Source organism: Rattus norvegicus, chromosome 3 (assembly GCF_036323735.1).
Source record: "Rattus norvegicus strain BN/NHsdMcwi chromosome 3, GRCr8, whole genome shotgun sequence".
Lineage (NCBI taxonomy): Eukaryota > Metazoa > Chordata > Mammalia > Rodentia > Muridae > Rattus > Rattus norvegicus.
In genome coordinates this window covers 47,731,076-47,752,495 of record NC_086021.1, presented here as the reverse complement: position 1 = coordinate 47,752,495, position 21,420 = coordinate 47,731,076, and the positions used below count along the sequence as shown (strand labels likewise).

At 44.9% G+C, this 21,420-nt stretch overlaps 1 protein-coding gene across 1 annotated transcript; it reads right to left on the bottom strand.

The window, feature by feature from the left end:
• Positions 1 to 6,601: 6,601 nt before the first annotated feature.
• Positions 6,602 to 21,074, bottom strand: LOC120101542 (MLV-related proviral Env polyprotein-like). Its single transcript, XM_039106248.2, has 3 exons — positions 20,978 to 21,074; positions 10,568 to 12,646; positions 6,602 to 10,381 (listed from the first exon to the last, which is right to left on the bottom strand). The coding sequence occupies exons 1-3, from the start codon at positions 21,072 to 21,074 to the stop codon at positions 9,039 to 9,041; spliced, it is 3,519 nt and encodes a 1,172-aa protein (XP_038962176.2). The 3' UTR covers positions 6,602 to 9,038.
• Between the last annotated feature and the right edge of the window lie 346 nt (positions 21,075 to 21,420).

Sequence of the window (21,420 nt, the reverse complement as noted above, 5' to 3'; positions counted from 1 at the left end):
CCCAAAAGGTGCTCCAACATATAACAAGGATACGTACTCCACTATTTTCATAGCAGCCTTATTTATAATAACCAGTAGCTGGAAAGAACCCAGATGTTTCTCAATAGAGAAATGGATACAGAAAATGTGGTATATTTACACAATGGAGTAATACTATTCAGTTACTAAAAACAAGGACTTCATAAAATTCATAGGCAAACGGATGGAACTAGAAAATATCATCCTGAATGAGGTAACCCAATCACAAAAAAATACACTTGGTATGCACTCACTAATAAATGAATATTAGCCGAAAAGCTCGACTTACCCAAGATACAATCCACAGGCCACATGAAACTTAAGAAGAAGGATGACCAAAGAGCGATGCTTCAGCCCTTCTTAGAAGGAGGAACAAATATATTCATATGAGGAAACATGGAAACAAAGTTTAGAGCACAGACTGAAGCAGAGACTGAAAGGAAAAACCATCCAGAAGCTGCTTCCCCTGGGATCCAGCCCATATACATACAGTCACCAAATCCAGACAATATTACTGTTGCCACGAAGTGAGTGCTGACTGGAACCTGATGAATCTGTCTCCAGAGATGCTCTGCCAGAGCACTTCAAATACAGAGGGGTATGCTCATAGCCAACCATTGAACTGAGAACTGGGCCGGCAGTGTAGGAGTTAAAGAAAGGATTGAATGACCTGAAGGGGTTTGCAATCACATAAGGACAACAATATCCACCAACTAGAGCTCTCAGGGACTAAACTACCATTCAAAGAGTATGCATGGACAGATCCAGGGCTCCAGCTGCCTATGTAGGATGGACTTATTGGGCATCAATGTGAGGAGATACTCTTGGTTCTGCCAAGGTTTGCTGCCCCAGTGTAGGATAATGTCAAGGTGGGGAGGTCAGAAGAGGTGGATGGGAGGGTGGGGAACCCACTCATAGAAGCAGGGGGAGGGAGACTGGATAGGGGAATTATGGACAGGAAACTGGGAAAGGGGATAACATTTGAAATGTAAATAAAAAATATGCAATAAAAAAAGAGTGGGTTTCTGGGGTTAGTCATGTGAAAGTGCCAGATGCCAGAAATGGAAGAGGTTCCCAGGACACAATGGCGGTGACGTTAGCTGATATTCTCAGCAAAGATGAGATAGAATCTGTAGAGGCCATATCCAGAGGCTAGCAGTGGTCCCCGACTGAGAAATAGGACCACCCACCCATCTCAAAACTTTTAACTCAGAATTGCTCCTGTCAAAAGGAAATGCGGGGACAAAGAATGAAGCAGAGACTAAAGGAAAGGCCATCTGGAGACTGCCCCACCTAGGTATACAACAATTCTGCAGACACCAAACCCAGACACTATTGTTGTTACCTGCTCACAGGATTCTGGTATAGCTGTCTCCTGACAGACTCTGACATAACCTGCCAAATACAGTTGTGGATGCACGAAATCAACCATCGGACTGAGCATGTGAACCCCTAAGGAGGAGTTAGGGGAACGACTGAATGAACTGAGGGGTTTTGCAACCACATATGTACAACAATATCAACCAAGCAGACACCCCAGAACTCCTGAGGACTAAACCACCAACCAAAGAGTACACGTGGAGGGACACATGGCTCCAGCTGCATATGGATCAGAGGATGATGTTGAGCATCACTAGGAGGGAAGGTCCGCGGTCCTATGGAGGCTCAATGCCCCATCATTGTTAAACGCTAGGGCTGTGAGACAGGAGTGGGTGGGTGGGTGGGGGAGTTCCCTCATAGAAGCAGGGAGAGGGGGGATGGGATAGGGAGATTGAGGAGGGGAAACTGGGAAGGGAGATAACTTTTGAAATGTAAATAAATAAAATAGCCCCCTCCCCCCCAAGGAGTGGATTTCATCAAGTAAAAGGATACGGCATGATTTTTTTTTTATATTTTTCATTTACTTTTGGGGTATTTTCTATATTTTTTAAAACAAAGAATGTCTTTGTTATATAATGGTGAAATGGGAGAAACTGTAAAAGAAGTAATTAATAATGATATTACCTAGGGGAAAGAGAAACTTTAAGCCTTTTAAAGAAACGAGGTAACAAGTAAACTTAAAGACGACGACGACGACGACGACAACAACAACAGCAAACCACCAGTGTTTTCTTCTGGTAGCCATTAGGAACTCGATTTCAAGCTGGATAGTTGGCTTGGTTTCTTTCCTTGGTCTCAAGATGAGCTTGCGCTCTAAACACACAGGAAATGACTTACTATTTCACTCAGACGTGGATTTTGCTCCCTGTTCTATTTTTCCTGCGTGAGCCATTTGTAGTGGACCCATCTGACCTTTCCCAACCTTCCCAGAATCTCTACCCTTTGGTTCTTTTGCACAATGAACTGAACAAATGCTAACCATTAAGTCTAAGTATCAGTTATTCAATATTTGGAACCATTGAGCATTCAAGATACCCAGGTACAGTTAGCTAGTGAATTTCTTTTCTGTATCCACACGAGTCCAATGCCTGAATTCTGAAGATCCCGAAAAGCTGTTAATGAAGACATATGCTTACTGAGAGGTACACGGTTATCAGTGCATGCGAATACCCAGAGGCTCATGCTTAGACATATCTGGAACCCTGATAGAAAAAGATGGGTAAAAGAGGAGGGAGGAAATGAGAGTGATTAGGAGCGAGAAGACATTCTTGGGTAAAGAAAATTAAAATGAAACCCCAGACTGTTTAGCAGCAAGCTGTCCTTCTGAAGTCGGATGTGGAATAGAGAACCCAAGAGCACTTAAAATAAAACAACTAGAGGATAACATACCACGCTTTCTGAGCCCTATCCTATGTCTTAAAAAAAAAAAAAAACAAAAAAAAAACATGCTGGCAGTAATGGCAGATACTTTTAACCCCAGCACTTGGGAGGCAGAGGCAGGCGGCAGATCTCAGTGAGTTCAAGGCCAGGTTTGCTTTCCATGATTGGTATCAGTTATCATTTTTAACTAAATCCAGATACTAATATATGTCCTACTTCTTTTTAATTAAGGGAATCCATTTAGGTCTTTATGATTATTATTTTCCTCAAAATCGAACCCTTCCAATAGAGATTTTTTAAACAAATATGTAGAAGTGAAGAAACAAAAGAAGCCAAAAAAAAAAAAATGTTAAACAGAGAATACTAGAAACCATGCGTTTGTAAACTCTCAATTTTTACTTTGCCAAGATGAAGCTTCATTATGTGGAATTACGGTCCTTCTGTTACTTGCTCTAACTCTATGAATAATTAAGGTTTTGTCAGAGGAGCTATAAAAATCTACTTTGTGAGTCTAAAAGACACTTTGCCCTACAATGCACACTGTCATTGCAGAGTGAGAGTGGAAAGCTGAGGAAAGGTTCTTGCACACATTGGCAGTATTGTAGTAAACACTGCAGGGATTAACTGTGGCCAGTCTTTTTACCTTTGTCCAAAAAAACTGTTCTTGGGGGATCTTAGTTATTTGAGAGCTGCAGTAGAACAGGAGTGAGCAGAGTCATCTCTGATATCCAGCAGCCATTTGTAACCATTTTTAACATTCCCTTGTTACAAATTGTAATACATGATATGGGATGCATGCTCTCGATGAAATTTTAATTTTAACATAGGTATTGACTGTTAATTCAGTGTTTCACTGAAGATCCCCACAGTGTGTTCCTTCGTTGACACCAGTTTTATACCAATTGGTTATGAGCTTTAAAGATCTCAGCTTTTGGGAGGCTGCATTCCATCATGCTACAGAATGTCACCCATCTCTCTTCCCTTTTTAAATATTTTGGTTTTGACACAGACAGACCTATGGCTCCAGCTGCATATGGATGGCCTTGATGGGCACCAATGGGAGGAGAAGCCCTTGGTCCTGCCCAGACTCCACCACCCAGTGTAGGGAAGGGCAGGGAGGTGGAAAGGGGTAGGTGGATGGGTGGGGGAACACCCTCATAGAAGAAGGGGGTGGGGGGATGGGATAGGAGGTTTATGAGCAGGAAACCAGGAAAGGAAGTAACATTTGAAATGTAAATAAATAAAAAAATCCAATAAAAAATAAACAACAACAACAACAACAAAAATACCAGAACTAATCTTTAAATAAAAAAAATTGGTTTTGTTTTTCTTGATTTCTGTTTTTATTGTTTGTTTCTTTTCTGGCTTATTTCCTTTGAATTGGGTTTTGATTTATAGCCCAGGCTATTCTTTAGCCCCAAGTTGACTACTGTGGTATTGGGATACAGATATTAGGTCCCAGTATCTGTCATTCTGTGAGCAGATTATTTCACTTGGGAGGAAGCTTTCGGGATCTAAGTATGCACAAAGGATAAAGAAAGCCTAGATATTATTTCATTATGTGTATATAACACAGTACTTCTCAGTAGGCACTTAACTCATTTCTTCTCTATCTTGGCTGTTGTGAAGAGAACTCAATGATTGTAAAAATGTTAATATTAGAGGGAGATCCTCATTTTTATTACTTTTGATTCATGTATATCTGTCTTCTCTGAGGAATCTCCATATTTCTTTCCACAGGGCTAGTCTATTATTTGTCATTTATACCGACAGTGTGCAATTCTGTGAGTTCTCCATCACTTTATCAACAATTGTTTTGTTATTTAATTAATTAACTTTACATTCTAACCACAGTTTTACCCACCACCACCACCACTCTCCCTCCATCCACTCCTCTTCAATTTCTCTTCAGAAAAGGGGAAGCCTCCCATGGAATTTAGCCAGGGCTGGAATAACAAGTTGAAGAAATATTAGGCCCATTTTCTCTCACTGAGGCTACACTCTGCAGCCCAGTGGGAGGATATGGACCCAAAAGCAGGCAACAGAGTTAAAGACAGCTGACTCCCACTGTTAGGAATCCCACATGAAGATCACGCTATACAAATGTAACATGTGCAGAGGGTCTACATCAGTCCCATGCTTCTCTCTGGTTGGTGGTTCAGTCTCTGTGAACTCCTATTGACCCAGGTTTGTTGATTCAGTAGGTTTTCTTGTGGTGTCTGATCCCTCTGACTCACTCATTCCTTCTTCCCTCGCTTCCACAGGATAGCTAATGTCTGGCTATGGGTTCCTGAGTGTTTCCATCAGTTTCTGGGTAAAGCCTGCCTGATGACAGTTATGCTAGGCTACTGTCTGCAAATAAAGAAAAAAAGAATATCAGTAGTGTCAGGGTTAGCTCCCTGTCATGGCATGGGTCTCAAGCTAGACCAGACCAATAGGGAAAGCCATGGGAAGATTCCCCTTTTCTGAAAAGAAATTAAAGAGGAGTAAATGGAGGGAGGGGAGTGGTAGTAGTGGTGGGAAGGATTGGAAGATAGGAGGGAGGGTAAAACTGTGGTCAGAATGTAAAGTTAATTAATTAATTAAATAAATAACAAAACAGTAAGTGGTGGTGAAATGTTAGAGAAGTCATAGAATTGCACACTGTTGATATAATTGGCTGGCTACTTCCTCAATTTCTGTTCCATATTTACCCTAACAATCTTACAAGCAGAGCAAATTGTAGGTCAAAAGTTTCATGACTGGAGTGGTGTCCCAGTCCTTCCAATAGAAATATGGCATGGTTACAGGAGATGGCTGGAAGATTGCTGGAAGTCTTAGCTATGTCCATCCTCATAGGCTCTTGGGAGTTTCAATTACCGAATGTTTTTAGCTATTCCTAGAAATGCCCTGCCAATTCCAGTTATCTCTCCTAGTACTCTCTCACACTGTCCTCCCCCAACAGGATTCCCCCTATTCCCATGCCAACTCTTGTCCACCCCCTATACCTTGTCTATCAACAATGTCTATCCCATTTGCCTTTCTTAGTGAGATTCACATGCACCCCTGTCCCCATCCACCCTCCTTGTTACTTAGCTTCTTTGAGTCTGTGGATTGTAGTATGGTTGTTCTTTATTTTATAGCTAATATCCACTTATAAGTGAGTATAAACTATCTTTGTCTTTCTGGGCCTCAATTCCCTCAGTTAGGATGATTCTTTTCTAATTCCATCCATTTACTACAAATTCATGATGCCACTGTCTTGAGTAGCCATGTAATACTCCATTGTGTAAGTGTATCACACTTTACATACTTCGGCTGAAGTACATCTAGGTTGTTTCCAGTTTCTGGCTATTATGAATAAGGCCTCTTTGAAAATCATGAAGCAAGTGCCCTTTTTGTATATCCTTTGGATATATGTCCTTTAGCAGTATTCCTGCTCTAAAGGTAAACTGGTTACCAATTTTCTGAGAAACTGCCATATTGATTTCCAAAGTGACTGTGCAAGTTTGCACTCACATCAGCAATTGAGAAATAGTGTAAATTGATGTTTTGCTGTGGTTTTAAGAACTAGCAACATTTTTCCCATATATCCTTTTTGTTTGGGAAGTTTTGCCTTTACAAATCTACCTTTAACTTAGCCAATTGTTAATATTTATCCGTTGAGAATTCTTGTGTAGAAATTACTTTCTAAAATATATTTTAAATTTATTCATTGAAAATTAAACACATATATATTCTGTACTTCACCTTTGAACTCCTCCATTTGAAAAGCTCTCAGGGAGAACTTTCCCTCGGGATGGAGACCCTCCAACTTCAATGACCAGGCCGAGACACCACAGGATGCAATCAGCAAGAGGATTTGATTTATTGTCGGGATACACAGGTACCTGTGGGCGCTTCAGTCGCTCAGGGGACTGGCGCGCCCACGGAACCAAGGATGGGCTTTTTTATAGGATTTTGGGGAGCAGAAGCAAGCATACAGAAGCAGATGCATGGTTACAGGGATATCATTGGTGGATTCTAATGTTTCCTAGCTACCTTCCTGAAACATAACGGCTGACTCGGCCCCCAAAGGGTTCAGCCCGGGGGCAAGTTTCCTAGCTACCTTCTTGAAACATAACAACTGACTCGGCCCCCCAAGAGTTTAGCCTGGGGGCAAGTTTCCAAGCTACCTTCTTGAAACATAACAACTGACTCGGCCCCCCACCAGGGTGTGGGACCTCTCCCGGGGCTTTTTCTTATTGTCAGGTGCTCAACCCCAGTCATCCTGTTGCCAGGCCTTCAACCAAACATCTCCTGCTTGGCAGCCGCTGTATACTCAGTGTTCTAACCTTTCCCTGAACCAGTCATCTTAAGTACAGCCTTGCAAAATGGCGTTACTGCTGCTAAGCTGGGGTCTTTCATTCCCCCATTTTTTTGCTAACTTTGAGTGAAATCTTTCACTCAACTTGGTCAAGAAATTTCTGTCTCTTGTTGTCTCAGCCTATGGTACTGCTGCGTCAGTACGAGGGTCTGAATGACTGAAAGTCTATCCCTCATGAACTGTACCAGCCTATTAAGGATGCAGGGTCCAAAAAGAAGAATTAGGAGAAGAATAAGTAGGGGTCCCATCAGGGTAGACAGGAGGGTAGCAAACCAAGGGGATCGGTTAAACCACCCCTCGAACCATCCCTGTTGGGAATCAAACAGTTTTTGTCTTTGGGCCAGGCGTTCTCGAAGCTTAGCCATATTATCTCTTACTATTCCAGTATGGTCTGCATAGAAACAGCACTCTTCTTTTAGAGCAGCACATAATCCACCCTCGCGGAGGAACAACATATCTAGCCCTCGTCTATTTTGGAGGACCACTTCAGACAACGATGTTAAGGACTTTTCTAATGCACTCACAGACTCTTCTATAGCTTTAAGATCTGCATTCATGGCTGCTTGTAACTGACGGAAATGGCCAGTTTCAATGAGTGCAGTGGTCCCGGTCCCTATACCCGCGGCCACTCCCCCCAAGGTGATTCCTCCTAGGAGTAAAGCTAAAGTCAGGGTGGCAGGCTCTCGTCGAAAACGAGTCTGTTTCTCAAAAAACGAGTATATATACTCGGATTCATGGTAGGTGACTTTGGGCCAAATTTCTACTAATACACAATAGTCAGAGGATTGGTTGAGGACTGTGGCTGAGATACAGGGTGTTAGTCCGGTATTGCAGGCCCAGTATGTGCCTTTTGGGGCTGCCAGGAAGTAGTTCCCGATGGGAATCTTCTGAGTGGTGTTGCAGAGGGTCTGGTGTGTGGGGGGTACATTCCCCAAGCAGAGCCCTCGTCCCGAGACCTCGGGCAGAGTTAGTCTGTGGCTGGGGGTATTGGCACAACTGTCTGGGGCAGCAGTCAGGTTGGTGTAATTTCCAATGACTGCTACCCCTTCATAATAGGGCGGACCGGAAACGAGACACAACCAGCACTCCTGAGTCCTAAAAGGGTCTGAATAGTTGAGAGCCAGATATGCACCAGCCACCAAATTGAATAATCGATCCCCGGTGCCTGGCGATGGGGAGATCAAAATGGTGGAGCCCCCCGTTGTGGAGAAGGGGCTTGTGGGAGTACTACCAGGGGCCTGGGTGACCTTAGGCAATGACGGGGGTTGGGCTTGTGCCGGGAGCGAGGGAGGCTTCTGATCTGGTAGAACTGGGTTGGGTCCAATGGGTCGAGTGGCCAGGGGAGAGACTTGTCTATTTAGAGAGAACAGACCCACCGGATCGGTCCCTGTGACGTATAAGCGCAGGCCCCAAGATTTGGGCCCGTCCCAGGTCGCTCTTCTACCTGAGTCGGTGAAGTGGAGGACGAGGGGATTGCATTTCGCGTCCCGTTTACACAAGGTGTAAGGAGGCCGACCGTCTCGTTTCAGAGTTATCAGGTCCCAAGATGAGGATGGCTTCCAATACGCATCCCCAGTAGTCTCACATCCCCACTGGGCACAGTACCCACTCCCCGGCCCTCCGTACTGCCGGCTCACTCTGTGTCCAGGGCAAACGTAGATCTCTTTGCTGTGGGAAGCCGGACCGCAACCATAGTAGGTGGTTGAGGGATGCCAATTATGGGTAGTGCCAGGCTCCCACTTGTAGTCTATCACATCACAAAGGTCAAAGTATAAGGGAGGGAAGGCATCGGCCAGTGTCCCCCTTACGGAGGTAGCATTAGCCAGCCTTCCTGTCATGAGATTAGTGACTATCCAGGTAATGTTATAAATGTGGTGGGGGCTTATTCCCCCACTGACTCTAGGCCACAAAAGGACTAGGAGGAGCCACGTAGGAGTTTTAACTTTAAGGGGTTTGGAGTGCGCTGAACTCTCCATGTCTGGGGTGTAGTGTTGTGATTAGTCAATTCCTCAGACCGGACTGCCTTGACGTGTGATGCGTGGATCCAAGCCGCGACTCCGTCTACCTTTAGGGCGGTCGGGGTAGTCAGGAGGACGGTGTAGGGTCCTTTCCACCGTGGCTCGAGATTCTTGGTCTGGTGTCTGCGCACCCACACGGTGTCTCCAATCTGGAACGGGTGTGGCACCACCGGATGCTCAAGCTCGTCCTGGTAAGCAGCGGCCAAAGGTCTCCAGACGTCTTTCTGCACAATCTGTAGGGCCTGTAAATGGGCCCTCAGAGAAGGGCTGTCAGTGAAATCAGCAATGTTTGAATCAAAGAAATGGACAAATGGGGGTGGTGCTCCATACATTATTTCAAAAGGAGTTAGACCATGGGGGCCCGGGGTATTCCGGGCCCGATAGAGAACTAGGGGAAGGAGGGTCACCCAATCCTTTGAGCCAGTTGCAAGCGTAAGTTTGGATAAAGTCTCCTTAATTGTTCTATTCATGCGTTCTACCTGACCTGAACTCTGGGGTCTATAGGCACAATGTAATTTCCAATCAATCCCCAGCAATTTGGCCACCAACTGACTTACGTGGGAGACGAAAGCGGGCCCGTTGTCCGACCCCAACGCTTGAGGCATGCCATACCTGGGAAAGATTTCCTCGAGGAGCTTCTTGGTGACCATTTTTGCAGTCTCGTGCTTTGTGGGGAAGGCTTCGACCCATCCTGAGAAGGTGTCTACAAACACTAGGAGATACTTGTATCCATACATACCTGGTTTAATTTCAGTAAAATCAATTTCCCAATGGATGCCGGGACGGTGTCCCCTAGGACGAACTCCTTGTCCAATCATGGTCCTTCCCGGGTTAACCTGAGCGCACGCTTTGCAACTCTCAGTCACCTTTTGTATCGCTTTGTCCCGATTCAAAAACCACAGATTTATCTCTTCCCGATCTAGTAAGGTTTTCATCTTCTTAAACCCCAAATGGGTTAATTTGTGTAAAAAAGAGATCAATTCAAAAGTCATTTTTATTGGCATAACTGTCTTTCCTTTGTAGACCCACTGTTTTAGTTGAGGGTGGTAGATGGCCCCCATTTTTTCTAGGAGCTCTATGTCCTCATGGGCATAAACCCAACTGGTTTGTCCCACTGGTGGGGGCGTGGGTTGGTCTGGGCTATTTAAGGGTAAGATTTGTTTGCTCATGGCCACTTCTCGCGCCGTGGCATCGGCCAGCCGGTTTCCTCGTGCCTCTGGGTTGTGCCCCTTCTGGTGTCCTGGACAATACATAATACTCAGTCTTTTGGGCAAGAATAGGGCTTCTAAGAGGGCCAGAATTTCAGCCTTATTTTTAATATCTTTACCCTCAGATGTGAGCAGCCCCCGCCTCCGGTAGATCTCCCCGTGGATGTGTGCCGTGGCAAAGGCATAGCGGCTGTCTGTATATACATTTAGCCTCTTACCTTTTGCCATCTTGAGCGCCTGAGTCAAGGCGATGAGTTCAGCCCGTTGTGCGGAGGTACCAGCAGGCAGGGCTTTTGCCCAAATTACTTTGTCCTCCGTAGTGACCGCAGCTCCAGCCTTTCGCTCTCCCTCTGCCAAGAAGCTGCTGCCATCCGTGTACCATGTGTGGTCAGCATTCTGAAGAGGCTGGTCCGATAGGTCCGGCCTGGTTCCATGTACTTCTGCGAGGATTTGTAGGCAGTCATGTTGTTCTGCCTCCTCTGGTAGAGGAAGCAAGGTGGCAGGATTGAGGGCGACTACGGGCCCAAACTGAACCCGTTCTGCATCCAGTAACAAGGCTTGGTAGTGGGTCATGCGGGAATTAGAGAGCCAGCGGTCTGGGGGCTGCTTTACCAAGGCCTCCACTGCGTGGGGTGCTAGGATGGTGAGTGGCTGTCCCAAAGTCAATTTTCCAGCATCCTTGATCAGGACAGCAATAGCAGCCACCATCCTTAGGCACGGTGGCCAGCCGGAGGCCACAGGGTCCAATTTCTTAGACAGGTAGGCTACAGGGCGTTTCCAGGGTCCCAACCTTTGTGTTAGGACCCCTTTAGCATACCCCTGTTTCTCATCGATGAACAGTTCAAAAGGTTTGGTAATATCAGGGAGACCCAAGGCAGGGGAGGACAATAAGGCCTGTTTGATGTTTTCAAATGCTTTTTGCTGCTCTGGTCCCCACTGGAAGAGCACCCCCGGTTTAGTGAGGGGGTACAAAGGGGCTGCCATTTCAGCAAACCCAGGAATCCAGAGGCGGCAGAATCCCGCTGTCCCCAAGAACTCTCGTAGCTGTCGGCCATTCTTGGGGGCAGGGATGCCGGCCACAGTCTGTCTCCTGGCCGGGGTCAGCCATCGCTGTCCATCCCGTAGCTGGTAGCCTAAATAAGTAACCTGGGTCTGGCAAATTTGAGCCTTTTTGGCAGAGGCTCGGTAGCCCAATTGTCCCAAAGTCTGTAAGAGGGATTCAGTTCCCTGTTGGCATGCAGTTTCAGAAGTGGCCGCTAGGAGGAGGTCATCTACATATTGCAGGAGTATGAGGGTGGGATGCTGAACCCTAAAGTCAGCTAAGTCCCGATGTAAGGCCTCATCAAAGAGCGTTGGGCTGTTTTTAAACCCTTGAGGCAGTCTTGTCCAAGTTAATTGTCCTGAAAGCCCTACTTCAGGGTCTTTCCACTCAAAGGCAAATAAGGGTTGGCTTTTCGGGCTCAGCCGGAGGCAAAAGAAGGCATCTTTCAGGTCCAAAACCGTATACCAAGTATGTGTAGGGGGCAGTGTACTGAGCAAATTGTAAGGGTTTGGAACAGTCGGATGAATATCTTCTACCCTCTTGTTGACCTCTCTCAAGTCTTGTACTGGCCTATAATCTCCAGTGCCGGGTTTCTTTACAGGCAGAAGAGGCGTATTCCAAGGCGACCGGCAGGGAACTAGGATGCCTTGATCCAGAAGCCTCGTAATGTGAGGCCTTATGCCTTGATAAGCTTCATGTGACAGAGGGTATTGTTTTATGGAGACTGGAGTTGCAGTGGCCTTTAACTGTATAATTAAGGGGGGCTGTTGGAGCGCCAACCCCATCCCACCAGTCTCTGCCCAAGCCAGTGGAAAATTCGTGACCCAAGTGCCTATTTCTTGGGATTGTGGCTTGTCCTGTCCCAGTTCATATAGTCTATATTCATCCTCTAATTGTAGGGTTAGAACTTGAAGGGGAGTTCCGTGGGGGCCAGTTATTTGGGCCCCTCCTTCCTCAAAATGAATTTGTGCTTTTAGTTTGGTGAGCAGGTCACGGCCCAGCAGAGGGTACGGGCAGTCCGGAACATGTAAGAAGGAATGGGTCACCTTACCGGTAGCCAGCTGAACCCGGCGGTCCGTAGTCCATCGGTATTGTTTCTCACCAGTAGCTCCTTGTACCCAGGCCGTCCGGTCGCTGAGTTGTCCTGAAGCTTGAGTGAGGACTGAATGCTGGGCTCCTGTGTCTACCAGGAAAGTAACCGGCTGCCCCCCAACTTTAAGCGTTACCCTGGGCTCAGGGGGGGACTCCTGGCCCTGACCTCCCTAATCTTTATCTAGAGCCAAGAGGGAGGTTCGTGGTCGAGGCTTTCGGGGTCCGCCAGGCTTCTTGGGGCACTCTCTGGCCCAGTGCCCTTTCTCTTTGCAATAGCCACATTGATCTTTATCCAGCTTCAGCCCCTTTCGAGCTCCCCCCCTATCTCCCTTCCTTTCTTGGCCCTGAACTATGGCGGCCAAGATTCGACTTAGTTCTTTGTTTCTTTTTTTATCTCTCTCTTCCCTCTCTCTGCGAACTCTATCTTCTTTTTCTTCTTGTGTCTCTCTCTTATTAAAAATCCTTTCAGCTTCTTTAAGTAAATCCTGTAATGTATAGCCCTGCAAATTTTCTAACCTCTGTAACTTAGTCCTGATATCTGGAGCAGCCTGCCAGATGAAGGACATAGAGACACTCGTCATTTGTCCTGGGTCATCTGGGTCATAGGGAGTGTACATACGGTAGGCCTCCTTAAGTCTCTCTAGAAAGGCGGAGGGAGTTTCCCCTGCTTCCTGTAATACCTGTTTTACCTGAGCCAAATTAGTAGGGCGTCGTGTAGCCCCTCGGAGACCCGCTAGAAGCAACTGGCGATAAAGGCGTAGGTGTCCCTTACCTTCGGCTGTATTAAAATCCCAGTTTGGTCTCTTAAGTGGGAATGCAGCATCAATTTCCTCAGGCAGCTGGGTGGGACGCCCATCATCTCCCAGAACATGCTTTCTGGCCTCTAGGAACACTCTTTGTTTTTCTTCTGAGGTTAAGAGAGCCTGTTGGCAGTCATCCCAAGTAGGCTGGTGGGTAAGTAAAACAGATTCTATTAGGTCGGTGAGTGCCACCGGATCTTTGGAGAAAGAAGGGTTGTGTTGTTTCCAATTGTAAATGTCAGCTGCTGAAAACGGCCAGTATTGGGTCTGGCCACCGGTTCCCTGTCTAAGTGGAAAAGCCTGGGAGGTTGTATCTGGCATCACCTCGCGCTTATTGCGCAATCTCCCTGCGACAGGGGAGAAACCCTTATCAGACTGTGGCCCGGCAACTGATCTGGCCGGCAGCTCTGCCTCCTCCGTTTCAGCCGGGCCTGTAGGTAAACGATATGGGGGAGGAGGATCTTCAGAGAGAAGATCTATGAGGGGAGTTTGAGTCTGCCGGGAGGACAGGTTTCTTAGAAGGCTCTGATTTAATTAGAGTGGGGTAGAGAGAGGAAGACGGGGCCAGCAAACCGGGCGGGGCCGAGGGGACAAGCTGGGGGTTGAGGGGAGGCCAATTCGGGTCCACGAAGGGTTCCGCCCAAGGGGGGGGGTATAAGGCAAGACTCTCCCAAGTGATAATATAAGGAACCTGGTCAGGATGTCCGTGGACGACCCGATCTTTAACCTGTAAAATAATGATCTTATTAAATGTGCCATTCACTGGCCATCCGGCTCCGAAGGTGGGCCACTCGGATGTGCAGAGAGTCTGCCATTTTCCTTTTTTAACCTCGACGGACTGGTTGTGTGCCCGGTCGTGGACGTCTTTCCAATGATCAAGAGTGAGACTTAGGGGCGTTGTTAGGGACTGTCCCATGTTAGTTCTAAGGAAGATTAGAACACAGAGAAAACAAACAACACCAACAGTCAAACAAACAGACAGGCGTGCTGCACGGCTTTGGTACCAAACTGAAAGCAAAAAGTCAGATAGAGGTGGCAAAAGTCCGGGGCCCTCTGAAAGCCAAAAATACAGACAGAGTGCCGTTAGTCCGGATCTTTCTCAGATGGAGGTGGCAAAGGTCCGGGGCCCTCTGAAAGCCAAAAATACAGACAGAGGTGCCGTTAGTCCGGATCTTTCTCCTCTCCCAGATTGGGGCCCGAAAAGTCGGGCCCCTAGCACCCTTGGAACGTCTTCCAGGGCTGCGGGGCGAGAAGTCCGAGCTCGTCAGCTCCTTCTTCGTCCCGCCCAAATTCCAAACAACCTGGCTGAGCACTCACAGAACAGACCTGGCTGAGCGCTCACAGAACAGACTTGGCTGAGCGCCCACAGAACAGACCTGGCTGAGCACTCACAGAACAGACCTGGCTGAGCGCTCACAGAACAGACAGAATAAGGTAGAACGAGACAAAATTAGACAGACAGACAGACGTCGGCCGGCTTACCTCCCAGTGGGTGGTCGGTGGTCCCTGGGTGGAGGATCTCCTTTCCCGGCCAACGCACCAAATGAAAAGCTCTCAGGGAAAACTTTCCCTCGGGATGGAGACCCTCCAACTTCAATGACCAGGCCGAGACACCACAGGATGCAATCAGCAAGAGGATTTGATTTATTGTCGGGATACACAGGTACCTGTGGGCGCTTCAGTCGCTCGGGGGACTGGCGCGCCCACGGAACCAAGGATGGGCTTTTTTATAGGATTTTGGGGAGCAGAAGCAAGCATACAGAAGCAGATGCATGGTTACAGGGATATCATTGGTGGATTCTAATGTTTCCTAGCTACCTTCCTGAAACATAACGGCTGACTCGGCCCCCAAAGGGTTCAGCCCGGGGGCAAGTTTCCTAGCTACCTTCTTGAAACATAACGGCTGACTCGGCCCCCCAAGAGTTTAGCCCGGGGGCAAGTTTCCTAGCTACCTTCTTGAAACATAACAACTGACTCGGCCCCCCAAGAGTTTAGCCTGGGGGCAAGTTTCCAAGCTACCTTCTTGAAACATAACAACTGACTCGGCCCCCCACCAGGGTGTGGGACCTCTCCCGGGGCTTTTTCTTATTGTCAGGTGCTCAACCCCAGTCATCCTGTTGCCAGGCCTTCAACCAAACATCTCCTGCTTGGCAGCCGCTGTATACTCAGTGTTCTAACCTTTCCCTGAACCAGTCATCTTAAGTACAGCCTTGCAAAATGGCGTTACTGCTGCTAAGCTGGGGTCTTTCACATTAACTATATCTACCTCCCAACTTCCATTTTTTGAACCCACTTAATCTAATTAATGCCACCCACATGCACACATATGTGAGGTCAATTGTGGGATCACAGAAAAGTACATAGGACAAGATCCCTGAAAAAAAAGTGACTTTCTCTCCTTCAATAGTCATGAGTTGCAGGAGCTTCTTGTCTAAGGATGTCACCTGAAAGTTTGATTGGCTTGATTTTTGTACAAGTCTTATATAGACAGCCATACCCAAAGTGAGCCCATATGGACAGCTGCCTTGCTACATCTGGAAAACACTTTTGTTGTCATCAATGTTTTGGGATATTTGCTTGATTGTTTTTTACAGTCTTCCACATCTCATAATGCTTATAGTCTTTTTTGTCTATCTTTCCTCAGCCTTTGGGTAGGATATTTCTTATATTGCAGAAATTAATTATATACCATGTATGTGCTTTATAAAAATAAAGGCTGATGTTTCTTTGTGCCATATTGTTTTATTTTATGTACATTTTACTGTGAGTTCTTTCACCTTTCTTTTCTCCTGTTGCCTATTCTGTAGGTGTCAGATCCATGATACCATTACAGAAACTGTATTAGTCAGGGTTCTCTAAACTCACAGAACTTGTGGAATGTCTCTCTATATTAAGGGGATTCATTGGAATTACTTAAAGTCTGCAGTCCAACAAACCCAGCAATGGGCAGCTGTGAATGGGAAGTCCAAAAGTCTGGTAGTTGTTCCTTGAGACTAGATGTTTCAATTAGTCTTCTATATAAGCTGGGATCCTAATGAAGTAGGTTCCAACAGATGTGCTGGTAGTTAAGTACAAACAGGCAAAGAAGAACCAACCCTTTTGTTTTCCATTGACCTTATGTAGGCCTCCAGCAGAAGGAATGGCACAGATTAAGAGTGTGTCTCATCGTGCCTAGATCTAAGCTTTTCTTTACTTTGAACTTGTTCTGTTCAAGGCTGCCCTCAAACTCAGAGATCTGCTTGCTTCTGTCTCCTGGGATTAAAGGAGTGTACCACCTTGCCTGGGCCTAAGCTTTTGTTGGCCACTATACCTCAAGATCAGGATCAAAAGCATGTGTCCCATGACAAGATCTGGATCAAAGGCCTGTGTCTTCTAGCCTCAAGATCTGGATCCCAGGTATGCCTTCCATTTCTGGATTGTAGTTCATTCCAGAAGTAGTCAATCTGATGACTTGGAATAGCTATCACAGAAACCCAGTGCTATTGTTTGTATATGCTTGGCCCCTGAGAGGGTCAGTATTAGGAGGTGTGGCCTTTTGGAGTAGGTGAGTCACTACGGCGTGGTCTTTAGGACCTTATCTTAGATGACTGGAAGCCAGTCTTTTCTAGCTGCTTTCAGAACAAGAGATGAAATTCTCAGCTCCTCCAGCCCCATGTGTGCTGGACAGTGCCATTCTCCCACCATGATGATGATGGACTGAACCTCTGAACCTATAAGTCAGCCCCAATTAAATGTTGTCCTTTGTAAAAGTTGACTTGGACATGGTGTCTGTTAAAGCAGTAAAACACTAACTAAGAAACTGTTACTGAGGACTGGGACTGGAGTATTGCTATGATAGGCCTGACCATGGTTTTGTTTGAAGAATGTGGATTTTGGGACTTTGGATTTGGAAATCAATGGAATCTTTTAAGTGAGGGCTAAACAGGCCATCATGTTTACATAGAATATGGAGGCTTTGTTACTGAAGATTTGAACTGTCGAAGCCTGGTTCTAGAGGTTTCAGAGGAGACGAATTTTAATATGTGGTTGAGAGATTGATCTTGTGATATTTTGGTGAAGATGTGGTTGATTTTTGCTTTTGTCTTAAGAAGAGTCTACCTGAGGCTAAGGTAAAGAGATTTCTATTAATTACATTGACAAGGGAAGTCTCAAAAAAGCTCAGCAGAGACTTTATTCTCTCATTTAGTTTCATAAAGAACATTTTTAAAGGGAGGCAAAGGCATTAAGGGAGTGGTGATCTCAGTATAAGTTCCCACCCATCCAAGCTTATTCACTGTTTGTGTTTGCTGCTGAACAAGAAATAGTTTGGACTTTTAATCTAGAGTGTACTACAACCAAGAAATGGAGGGTAAACTCATGATCAAGATCTTAAGACTGAAAGACACAAACTTTTGATATGGATCTTATGGAATAGTAGCCATGAAAAGCTTAGGCACAGTCATGCTTTCAATCTCAGGAGACAAAGCCAAGCAGATGTCTTAGTCCAAGGCCAGCTTTGGACAGAGCAATTTGTAGGTGAAGATAAGCTTAAATCCAGGAGTCGTGGTACACACCTTTAATCCCAGGAGATAGGCATGCCAGATCTCTGAGTTCAAGGTCAGTTGACAGAGCAAGTTCCAGGACAGCCAAGTTTAGGTAGTGAGGGAGTTGGAAGACAGAAATCTGGTATAGAATGAGGGGTCCATGCTCTAGCTCCAGAAAGCAGAACTCTGAATCTTTGACCATGTGACTCTGGGTTTTGAACAAACTATGGGGACAATTGATGCTGGCTAGAGTTAAGAAATTAGTGGTGATTAAGAAAAGAGCAGCACCATTGAAGTGAAAGCTTCTGCAAAGTGTTTCTGAGAGAACAAAGAAACAGTGTTCAAAAGATAGCTAAGGTTTTAACGCATGCTGCAACTGGACTTGGTAATCTATAAGAATGACACAAGTGGTACTGGCTTTGAAGGTATAAAGAGGTCCTACAGAACAGCTGACTCTTGGCACTGTGAGCTGCTGGAAAATGCCATTGGTGAAGGTACAGCCTCAGTTGCAGTTGATAACTCAGGCCTGAAGGGGTCATGCAAAGAAACTGAGGCTTGGCACTATTGAAGACAGCCTGTATGGGGCTATTGATGAAGCCTAGTTGCAATGGATGACCCCAGTGTTGTGGACATGCCAGTACCATGAGATAATCACTAAGAACACCAGGAGCAGTGGAGTGCAGCCAATCAGAGCCTAGAGTGGTACAGAGTACAAAGCTGAAGAAGTGATACCAGCGCTTTGGAGGAGCCCAGAAGATCATGTGTGAATCTCAGAAATCAGAACATGATTGTGAAATTGAATTTGATTTGGAGACCCCGGCATGTTAAAGATGCCAGAGCTGTGTGAAATCTGCTGAGGAAAGATACTAACAGGGAGTAGAACCAGCCCAGGAGAAAGAACTTTGTTGCAGTTAACAAAGATGAAAAAGAAATGGATGTCTGAAGACTGCTTTGACATCAGCCATGGAGATGCAGAGTTTGGAGTTTGCCCAGCTTGTTTCTTCTGCTTTGGGGACTACAGCTGAGCGATTGAATGAATCTCAGAAGGGACTTTGAACTTTGGACTTTAAACATTGTTGTGACTGGGATAGACAATGCAAACTTCAGAAGTTGGACTAAATGTATTTTTACATTATTCTATGGCTAGGTATTGCCCTCTTAGACCATGTGTGAATAATCCTATAAAGGCCAGGGAGTGGAATGTGATGGTTTGTATATGCTTACTCAGAGGAGTGGCTATATTAGGAGGTGTGGCCTTGGAATAGGCATGACCTTGTTGGAGTAGGTGTGTCACTGTGGGCGTTAAGACCCTTGTTCTAGTTGCCTAGAAGCAAGTCTTCTGCTAGAACAAGAGGTAGAACTCTCAACTCCTCCAGCCTCTAGCCTCATGGCAGCCTGGATGCTGCCATGATCCCACCTTAATAATAGTGAACTGAACCTCTGAACCTCTAAGTCAGCCCCAATTAAATGTTGTCCTTTATAAAAGTTGCCTAGGTTATAATATCTGCTCACAGCAGTAAAACCCTAAGACACCCACTCCATAAATAGTATTCCTTATGTTTTTTTCATAGAAAGTTTGAATACTTTATCTTACATTTTCTTACAAATTATTTTAGGTGGATTTCTCTATGATTCTGCATGTTGATATCTCATCCCCCTAGCAAGAAAAAAAAGTTCATCCCTCTCCTACCATCCTATATCCTTTACTATAAGTTCTTTTGTAATATTCTACTGATTAGCACAAGATTCTTTGTCTTTGAAATCTTAGATCTGACTATAAGGCATCGTTATATGGGTTTCTTTAGGTATGTCTCATTTAAAAGTCTTGAACCTAGTTGTCTATTTTTTTTTCAAAATTTTAGAAAATCTTCAGTTAAACTATTTCTAGGTACTTTTTTTTCATGGTCTATTCCTTTTAATTAATTTATTTTCATTTTTTCTAAATTTTACTCTTGGATGTATGCAAACATCCCTATACTTTGTTTGTTATTTTGATCTGTATTTATTTACTTCTCTAATTGATGTATTGTCAATTGCCTGTGCTTGACTTCCTGTTTTCTTTACTTTGTGTCATCCTGTTTGATACTGAACACCTCCAGTAAACTTTTGATCCAATATTTTTACAATAAGACCATCATTTTTATTTAGTATGTCTGGATATTATCATATCTAATGTATTCTAGATATTTTCTGGAACCTATCATATGAAGTTCGCATTTTGCTATTATTTTATTTATATTGATAATCATTTTTTATGATAATGATAAGCTATGCAACTCAATTTTATTGGAAATGTCTTCCTGAGGCTTTTCCTGTTACTTTATTTTGAATATTTCCCACAATTCTTCATTTTTCTTCATTCACTGAATTAAAATCTATTCATAAAACAAGAGTCATTTCTTCTCCTCTTTTTGGACTGAGCTTGTAAGAAAAATAATCCCACTACTCTTCATAGTGATATTTTGACAGTCTTTTACTTTTTTCTCCACCAGGAAGAGGCAAATATCTTTCTCTTTTGTCTGATCGTTTTCATTGAGGCCTTGGACAGACTCTTTTTTCAGTGAGAGAATAGGTAAGGTATGGGTGTCTGAGAAGGGTAGACTGTAACCATGGCAACGAAGGTTCTGTTTCCATTCACCTTACATGCTAGTCCATGCTAGGTTGCTCAGAACTTTAAGGTTGATAAGAGAGATACTAGCTCTTTGGGAAGCTCTAGAGACATTTCATCTGCTGATACAATTTTAGCCCAGACTCATACATTGGCCTCAACCAACTGGAGTTCAGAGACTGATAAGGCACTAGTCAGTATTCAGAAGAACCCCTGCTGATCAGGTGGGTTATGAAACATGTGAATCAATCATTTGCTTCCCTCAGTGAGGCAGAGAATTGAGGAACTCTCCTAATCATATGACTCTGTTCTGGCAGAGTCTCCACTGTGAATTTTCTAAATCTCCTTGTAGCTTTATATTTTCAGATCAGAAACCTGTTTTTTTGTTTTTTATTAATTTCTGATTTCATACAAAGGGAATTGGCTCATAAATGATTGCTGAATTGATGTGGAGTAAAGGAGAGCTCAAGTTTTTGTGCACTGAAATGTTGCTGACACCATTTTTTTTCCTGTTGAAGCAACTTTCCGTGCAAGTGGATGGGAATGGAAATATATCTTCTCACCTTTAGGATTGAGCCGAAGCACGAGGTACTCAGTTTGCAAAGTGCTAAAGCTGTTCAGCAATAAAAGGTTGGAAATGAAATAAATGGCTTTGTGCATGTACACAGCTTATGCTTTTTGACTTGCAGGAAGAGGGAAGAGGAGGATGGAAAGATGAGAAGTGCAATATACCAACTTGAACAGTTTTATTTTTATACTCAGAAATTCAGTTCTCAGTGATGCTGAACCAAAGAGCATTTCCCTTGCGCAAAGATCATGTGTGAAGGGGGTGAGCCTGGAGGACTCTTTGCATGGAGAATTTGAGAAAACAAAGTTGAAGCCCAAAGTTGTAACTTGGAAGTTAAAGCATTTTTAGATTTTAGATATAAGGCTTGACATCTGGTTATAAAATTCTGTGATTTCTTATTTCGGATTTAGGTAAGCAGGCTCCTAAAATTCAGCTTTA

Excerpts from the sequence above, each read along its gene's own strand:
- LOC120101542 (XM_039106248.2), bottom strand. The coding sequence starts at position 21,074 with ATGCACAAAGCCATTTATTTCATTTCCAACCTTTTATTGCTGAACAGC. Across the intron at positions 12,647-20,977 it reads GCTTCGGCTCAATCCTAAAG|AGGGCCAGGAGTCCCCCCCT; the intron begins GTGAGAAGATAT and ends ATTAGGGAGGTC. Across the intron at positions 10,382-10,567 it reads GGCGCTCAAGATGGCAAAAG|GACACCAGAAGGGGCACAAC; the intron begins GTAAGAGGCTAA and ends TGTATTGTCCAG.